This window comes from Malaya genurostris, chromosome 2 (assembly GCF_030247185.1).
Source record: "Malaya genurostris strain Urasoe2022 chromosome 2, Malgen_1.1, whole genome shotgun sequence".
Lineage (NCBI taxonomy): Eukaryota > Metazoa > Arthropoda > Insecta > Diptera > Culicidae > Malaya > Malaya genurostris.
Genome location: NC_080571.1, coordinates 8,973,799 through 8,982,075, shown reverse-complemented (window position 1 = coordinate 8,982,075; position 8,277 = coordinate 8,973,799). Strand labels below are relative to the sequence as shown.

The following is an 8,277-nucleotide window of genomic DNA, read 5'->3' as shown; positions in this document are numbered from 1 at the left end:
ATAACAATGTCGACAATTATCAATGCTAGAAAAACCTGTAATGTAATGATGCCTTTTTTATATCAATCATAATACTGTGGCAGTCTAACAGGAATCGGTTTAGTTGACCGTTTACTGATAATTACTAACAATTGGAGTAGTTTTGAATCCGATTTAGATTTTTTTCACGTTTTCTGTTTCGCCCCTTTAAGTGCTGGTATAAAACTTTTAACACACTTTACACTATTATCTATTACAGGTCCTTTCATTAAATCCTAAGCTTATGAAAATCGGTCAAACCATCACTATTTCCTGTGCCTCCGGAATCAGAAACTGATTTTTTAGCACATTTTACTCCGTAACTCCGAAACCGGGAGTCATATCAAAAACAAAATCAGGAATTTTATATGGGACTATAAAAACTTTCCTTTGAATCTAATTTGGTGAAAATCGGTCCAGCCATCTCTGAGAAAAGTTAGTGCAAAAAAACACGTTACATACACATTTCGCTGTAAATAATTCACAAGTGTTAGACATTCAAATTTTATTCGATATACTGATAATATTAGACTGCAACAACAGAATATTATTCTCAACATTTGCTACTTAGCCATTGTAGACTAGCTGGCGCACCTTCTTGCGAACGTTCCTCATCAAATTCCGTACAGACTTCTTGACGACAAGTTTTGACACTTTTTTCCAATCTTTTTCGAACTGTTGAATGGTTTCGGCTGCCGAGACATGTTTCCTAAGATGTGCCTTCGTTAATGCCCAAAATTCCTCAATTTGTCGAAGTTGTAGGCAATTTGGTGGATTCATGTCTTTTGGGACGAAAGTGACATTTTTTAAGTATACCATTCTACCGTTGATTTCGAGTAGTGGCAAGAACCAAGATCTGGCCAGAAGGCAACAGGATTTTGGTGGCTTCGAATCATGGGTAGAAGTCGATTTTGTAAACATTCCTTGATGTATATTTCGCTGTTCATTGAAGCTTCTCGCTCCGTATAATATTGTGGTCCCGGCAAGGATTTGTAATCGAGTTTCACGTAGGTTTCGTTGTCCTTGATTATGCAGTTCAAAACGTTTATCCAACTGATGGTTAGCAGGACTTTTTTTCGACCCGTTTTCGGTTTATCCTCACGGAACATCCTGATTGCATTTCGCACGGCCTTTTCACTTACTCCTTCCATTTTTGCTATTTTTCTCAGTGACAGTCCGCGTTCTGTGCACCATTTGTACACAATTTTTCGACGTTGCTCTGCTGAAAGTCCACGCATTTCGAAACAAACTAATGAAAACGAATAAACAACTGCACAAGTGGTTAGAGAAGAAGGTAAACAATAGGACGCAGCCATAAAAATTGACAGATTCTGAACCATTGCGAAATGGCAGCGGTTTTTGGTTGCGTCCATACTTTCTGGGACAGTCTTTATATGACACTAGGCCCTCCGGGCTTCGGTTTAAAAGTCGTTTTCACAGTGATTGCATAACCTTTTTTTACGAGAAAGGTAAAATGGTATTATCTCACTACTAGGTGAATTAAGAACGTTATTAAATAACCTAGTGTCCGAGTAACAATGATTGGAAAGAAGTGTTTGTAAAAAATACATTCGTCCTTTTGTAAATCAGTCCTAAATCAAATTGACCTGGGCTGGCGGTTCAATGCAAAGCGTGCTGGTCCTACAAGCCATTAGTCGTATGTTCGAGTCCCGACCTGGAAGGATTCTTAGTGTCAGTAGGATCGTAGTACTAGTCATGCAAACATTCTGTACAAAAATAATCGGCAGCGAAATCTGTTGAAACAGAAAGGCAAAATTCCAAGAGTCAAGTTGGTCTCTCCATCAGCACAAAACAAATAGTTTACCATGTTGAAGATGCTTGCCGTTTCATTCATATCGGAACAAATCGATGCTATTTTTGCCTCGTTTTCTGTTCTTAATTTCTGGAAAAAAATCATATATTTGTTATGTCTAAATGTCTTGATCGACGGCTTAGTTTGACTGTTCCTAACGAAAAATTAAATGGGGAAAAGTAGATGAATTCAATTGCAAAAAATTTTCATCCCAGAAGCCGATCTTGAGTCGGCACACTTTCACTATACCTATTTTTGGAGATCAATTACGGTACGAAAAAACTTTCGAGATCAATTAAGTCAGCCCACAAGGAGAGTGACAAGTCGGATCCGAATAAAATTCAACAGCATTCTTTGGGAAAGTAATACCTTTCATGTTGATCTAAATTTGCAAAACTCGATTCAGCCTTTCCAGAGAAAATCAAGTACACATACACAGACATTTTTCAATCTCGTCGAACTGATTCAAATGGTATATGACATTCAACCCTCGATTCAAAAGTCAGTTTTCGCAGTGAATACATTTTTTTCTACACGAAAAAGTCGTTGAGTTTTATGTACTTAGATAAGCTGTGATTGTGATTGAAGGTCTTCAGCTTCGCACATTAATTATCAGCGAAAAGATTATAAATTATTTAGTGTTCACTATTTTCAGTGCAACACAATACTCATTGAATTGATATTCATTGAATATGACGTTTTTTTCAAGTTGCGTGCTGTAAAAACATAATTAATTACCGAGGAAAAGATATAAATATTAACATGTGTTACACTTCAATTGAGTATCTGCTTCAATCTACAATTGACACGCAATATATCCGACGTACAAAAAGGCAGAAATATTTTCTCGATATACATTTGGTATCAGACCGTCATTCAAAATGAACAATTTTCCATTATTGCTGGCAGTATTTCTAGCTTTGCGGCACTATTTCATCAACTCCGTAGTCAATGGATTGGTTGGTTGGTTGGATTCTAAGTTTTGCAAGTTTTATTTTATTAATTACTCATTCCAGATGCAGGAAATATCAATCGATTCATTCGAACCTGAACCGGGCTTTGACACTAGTTATATCACAGTGGGTTCCGTCCGGGTGAGCCGAAAGAGCCGAAACAGATTTGCAATTTCCGGTGAGTTCGAGTTGTACCAGAATTTGGGTAACGAAAATGAGGTGAGGTATTGATTTCTACTAAGTCTCATCAGTTGATAATTCTCGGAAAAAATGACATTCCGGACAGGTGATGTACAGTGTCAGAGGCAACAGTGGAAAAGGAGCAATAATCGTCGCCGGAAAATCAACATTTTGCAAGTTTTTGAATATGAAGCACCCAATTGCGGATGCCTTTCGTAGCGCATCCAATCTGCCTCCGGTCGGAACATGTCCGCTAGAGAGGGCTAAATATACGATCAAGAACTTCGAGATAAAGGAACATGATCTGCCACCGACAATGATGAGCGATCAGTACGTGTTTGTAGGAAGGATGACGAATAATGAAGGGAAACAGATTATCGCATACCAAGTGAAGTTTTCGGTTAAATAATATTTTGTGGACTGGGACACAAATAGATCAATTTTTGTATTCCTCAGTTTGTACATTCATCGATCCGAATTTCGAAACAAAGTCAGAAATATTCATAAAGAAATTGGTCACGAATTTCATGAATTCATTCTCGTGAAGAAAAAAATGACAACATATTCAACAACACATTTCTGAGCATAACGTATTTAGTTTTGAAGTGAAATATAAATTTTTGAATCTAATAATTTTATACAATTTTGCTTACTTGGCTATCCTGAGTTATGTTATAGCAACATAGCAAATTTGAATATGTTTGTGTAAGCATGAAGACGGTGAGAACGAGCGCCTTTGGGTGACATGCAGACATAGAGAGTGGTTAGGGGAAGTAAGTATGTCTGTGATTATAAGAATATCACACAAAACCACTAGTAGAGATAACCAAATTTATAGGTTGTAACGATTTATTTTGCTTCTTAAGACGTGAGCCATGCTAGACCTAATTATAATTTTAATATCCAAGGAGAAAACATTCTCGTTTATGTATATTTCGCTGTTCATTAAAGCAGTGGTGATGAAGGGTTTCGAATTCTTACCGCAGCTACAAATTGCTCGCCAGATCATAGCTTTCTTACCAAATTTTTCGACTTCGATCGATGTCTCGTACTGGTTTAACACTTGCCCTTCTCGCACCGTATAATATTGTGGTCCCGGCAAGGATTTGTAATCGGGTTTCACGTAGGTTTTGTCGTCCATGATTATGCAGTTCAAATTTCCAGCATGAATCATATTGTACAGCTTTCGAACCCTCGGCCAGATCGATGCTTCTTGTTTCGGACTACGTTTTGGTTGTTTCTGCTTCTTATAGGTTCGAAGATTCAAACGTTCTTTAGCACGAAGAACATTTAACTTCGAAGTGCCCACTTTTTTGGCCACATCCCGAACTGAAACCGCCTTCTTTTGCTCGAACGCCGTCAGTATACGTTCATCCAACTGAGGGTTAGCAGGACCTTTTATTCGATCCGTTTCCGGTTCATCCTCAAAGATGTTATCCTCACCGAACTTCCTGATTGCATTTCGCATGGCTTTTTCACTTACTCCTTCCATTTTTGCTACCTTTCTCAATGACAGTCCGCGTTCTGTGCACCATTTGTACACAAGTATTCCGACGTTTTTCTGCTGAAAGTCCATGCATTTCGAATCAAACTAATAAATACGAATAAACAACTGCACAAGTGGTTACAGAATAGTGTAAACAACAGGACGCAGTCATAAAAATTGACAGATTCTGGAACCATTGCGAAATGGCAGCGGTTTTTGGTTGCGTCCATACTTTCTGGGACAGTCTTTGTAGCGCGATAATGCAAAAAACGTTAAAAAATCTTCTTAATTTGGCTCAAAAGAGTTTCAATTTATAGGTTATGTTAGTTGCTGACCAAACGAACCAATTTCAGCTATACCGATTCTTAGCTCCCGGTTTCGAAAGTACAGGAATCAGAGTGGCACGTTTCCCCAGTTATTTAGGTACATTTTCTCAGAGACGGCTTAGTAGATTTTCACAAATTTAGACCCGAATGATAGGATTTATGGTCTCATAAACTGCTATTGTCTTTTGCTGGGATGCGACATCTGGTTCCGGAACAACAGAGCGAAAATGCAAAACAAAACGAATAAAAATCTAAAACCTTGGCACCAAACTTTTTATAACTTTTTTTTTGTTCTTATTCATGACGGAGGCCTAAGTACTGAATCAATTGTTTTTATAAATATAACAAGAATAGCGTTTTGATGATAAAATCACTTGATAGTTCAAAAACTTTTTGAATTCACAAATACACATTTCTATTTATACATTATTCCACATCAACACTGACTCTTAATAAGCACTCCAAAGCGCATCGTCCAATATCACAGCCGTGACTGCAAATAATCATAGGAAATTTTTGTATACTGTTCGAAGAAACCACAAAGACGAACTTACCTCTACGTGGATCGCCAACACGCCGTCCTCCGCGTCATGTGCAATGTGGATGGAGGCCCGGCCATCTTCCAGCACCGTGATTTTTTTGCCCGTGCACGAATTGCCTTCCTTATCTCCCGAGATAACATCGCAATAGATACCAGGAGCGAGACCCGTTTGCAATACCTCCAGGAAATCGACTCCCTGATTATTGAACGCCACGAAGCCCTGACTGCCGCGGGAGAAAGCAATCTTGTTTTCACCATTCGACCACCAATTCGCTATCGGCGTGTCCCAGCAAATATTTCTAAACTTGATCATATTGGCAATCTGCCGCCAGCGGTGCTCACATACCCAACCGTTTCCGCAGGTGTTATCGGTGTTGATCGAGGGAGATATGATGTTGCCATTACTGTCCATAGGCGGCCCAATGTCAAGGTCATCGAAGGCAAATGAACTCATGATGCGCAGCTGGCCGAACGGATAAGCAGCTCCGAAAGCAACTGCCATTTTATAGGGCTTCGGTAGTTTGTAGGTTAATATCGTGCCAAAGTCATGACGTTGATTGTCGTGATTATCAACGAAAACCAGTGCATCGCGCGACGGAAGAAGTCCCCAGTCTTCCCCAAAAGATTCCAGCCAAACAAGCTCATCGTTTCCGCGGAACGCCCGACCCATGTAGTACGAAAACATGAACTCCGTAACCGTTCCCAGGTGGTTGTATTCGTACTTACGAACTACTTCGTGATCGCCATTATCAATCACTTCTTGCATCATAAAAGCACGCGCTCCCGCCGAGAAGCCAAAATCAGTGTTTAGATTCTTCAATCGACCATAAATAACCTCCAAATCTGCTGGCCACATATGTTTGGCAGCATCAACGCGGAATCCTGCTACACCCAGATCGATTAAATGATCCATGAAAGCTACCAATTCATTTCGGACCGTTTCAATGCTCTGGTCTAGATCAGGCAATCCAAACAGTTCACAATTCCGAATCATCTCCGCGTCATTCCAATCGGTAATCTCACAGGATGGATTGAAATCCGACAATATGTAAGGAACCGCAGGGAAATCGCGATCCTGTGGGACAGCAGTAGAACCTCCAGTACCATGTCCTGTGCTGCCGTCATCCGGATGAGCTGCCATGTGGTTGATGATGATGTCAACGTACAGTCGCACACCGACAGCATTACATCGTTGTGACATGTCCAGGAAATCCGCTTCGGTTCCCGATCGTGTGGTCAGCTTGTACGAAATTGGCTGGTAGCGTTCCCACCAAGGACGATTGTTGTCACTTGCCGGCGGTGCTACAATCACATTCTCGTTTACTGGCGAAAGCTACAAACAATAGACGAGCTCAGTATGCTTCCATTCACGATGCAGAATACTGACCTGAATACCACCGAAACCACGGGGTCCCAACCATCGTTCACATTCCTGTGCAATATCGGAGTATTTCCACTCGAAAAGATGCACAATTGTGCTATGTCCAGTCCAGAAGTGGGGATCATGCTGAGCCCGCAAATGCCCGATTGTCGAGAAAACAGTGAATAGGAAAATTGCCGTTACCGAGAACTTCATCGCGACCGAAATTAACTGAACCGTACTGAAGTTTGAAGAATTGCGATGGATTTGCTAAAACTTTTATAGCAAACTGTTATCGAAACCAACAATGGAGCTACGATAAGATTGTTGAGTGATTGCAGAAGGTGAAATAGCGATTAGTTAACGACGCTGCCTGTGTCCAATCGGAAAGGCAACAAGCCTAAGGCTAAAAATAATTCAATACGGAATAAATCACAATCCGTTATTCAACATTTTTCTAATAACATTCACGATCTTATAGAATCTGAATGTAAAAATAAAAGACAACGGACGGATTTCCCTTCCGTTGATCCTATGCCGTCTAACAATATTTACGAAATTCTTCCTGAGTCCGATTGTAGCGACATAGAAGAAAATTCTTCAAAAATTCCCAAAATGGACGCTTGCCGTTCTGGGAAGAAACAACAATCTATGCCACCAGTGACGGTGATGATTTCCGACTTCAAAGCATTTCGTACTGAGCTTTCTACTTTTCTCCCGGAAGTGAAAGCCTCATTTCAAATCGGACGAAGAGGAGAATGTCGAGTCTTGGTTGATGGATTGGAAGATTACGAACGACTTATTCGATATTTGTCCGAGAAACTTCATAAATTTTATTCATATGATATAAAATCAGACAGACCCTTCAAGGCTGTCTTGAAAGGCTTATCAAATGATCAAAGTATTGATGAAATTGAAAATGAAATAAAAGAATTGCTTGGTTCTGCCCTTCCCAAGTAATACTTATGAAAAAAAGAGCGAATGGTACTTCTAAACCACGCTCTGGAATTTCCCATGAACTTTACCTAATACACTTCAATCGAAGTGATATAAACAATTTGAAAACTTTAGAAAAAGTAAGTTTCATTTCCCACATTAAAATTCATTGGGAACATTATAAACGACATAATCGTATTGCAAACTTAACGCAATGCCGTCGTTGCCAAGGCTTCGGTCATGGAACCAAAAATTGTCATATGGATATACGGTGTTTGAATTGTGGTAAATCGCATTCGAAAGACGTTTGTCCAATGAATGAAACCACTGATAAATTTTCATGTTCAAATTGCGATGGAAATCATAAATCCAATTATTTGAAATGTCCTGTCAGGGAAAAAATTTTAAACGCTCGTTCGCTTAGACAACAAGTCAAATCAACGACCTTAAATTTACAGAACATACCTGAAAATCAAAAAACCGTTACAAATGCCACGCCTAATTCTTCTAAGGCCTAATTCGAATTTAAAACAAAAAACAGGTACGCCTGCCAATTCGTCTTCTAACGAAAACAATTTATTGACAGGTAGATCGACCTCGTCATCATCTTCTTCTAATGTCAGTTATGCTGGTATATTAGGTAGAAATCTACCACCTATTTCTT

The 8,277-nt window shown here is 39.5% G+C and overlaps 2 protein-coding genes across 2 annotated transcripts; one reads left to right on the top strand and one right to left on the bottom strand.

Moving 5' to 3' along the window:
* Positions 1 to 2,702: 2,702 nt before the first annotated feature.
* Positions 2,703 to 3,454, top strand: LOC131427689 (uncharacterized). The gene is made up of 3 exons (XM_058591103.1): positions 2,703 to 2,790; positions 2,848 to 3,003; positions 3,071 to 3,454. The coding sequence occupies exons 1-3, from the start codon at positions 2,713 to 2,715 to the stop codon at positions 3,371 to 3,373; spliced, it is 537 nt and encodes a 178-aa protein (XP_058447086.1). The 5' UTR covers positions 2,703 to 2,712; the 3' UTR covers positions 3,374 to 3,454.
* Positions 3,455 to 5,166: 1,712 nt separating this feature from the next.
* Positions 5,167 to 6,913, bottom strand: LOC131432387 (alpha-amylase A-like). The gene is made up of 3 exons (XM_058598620.1): positions 6,705 to 6,913; positions 5,331 to 6,650; positions 5,167 to 5,269 (listed from the first exon to the last, which is right to left on the bottom strand). Exons 1-3 carry the CDS (start codon positions 6,891 to 6,893, stop codon positions 5,258 to 5,260), a joined length of 1,521 nt encoding a protein of 506 aa, XP_058454603.1. The 5' UTR covers positions 6,894 to 6,913; the 3' UTR covers positions 5,167 to 5,257.
* Positions 6,914 to 8,277: the final 1,364 nt, after the last annotated feature.

Coding starts and splice junctions, on each gene's coding strand:
- LOC131427689 (XM_058591103.1), top strand. CDS start 2,713: ATGAACAATTTTCCATTATTGCTGGCAGTATTTCTAGCTTTGCGGCAC. Junction 2,791..2,847: donor ACTCCGTAGTCAATGGATTG/GTTGGTTGGTTG, acceptor TACTCATTCCAG/ATGCAGGAAATATCAATCGA. Junction 3,004..3,070: donor ATTTGGGTAACGAAAATGAG/GTGAGGTATTGA, acceptor CATTCCGGACAG/GTGATGTACAGTGTCAGAGG.
- LOC131432387 (XM_058598620.1), bottom strand. CDS start 6,893: ATGAAGTTCTCGGTAACGGCAATTTTCCTATTCACTGTTTTCTCGACA. Junction 6,651..6,704: donor GTGGTTTCGGTGGTATTCAG/GTCAGTATTCTG, acceptor TATTGTTTGTAG/CTTTCGCCAGTAAACGAGAA.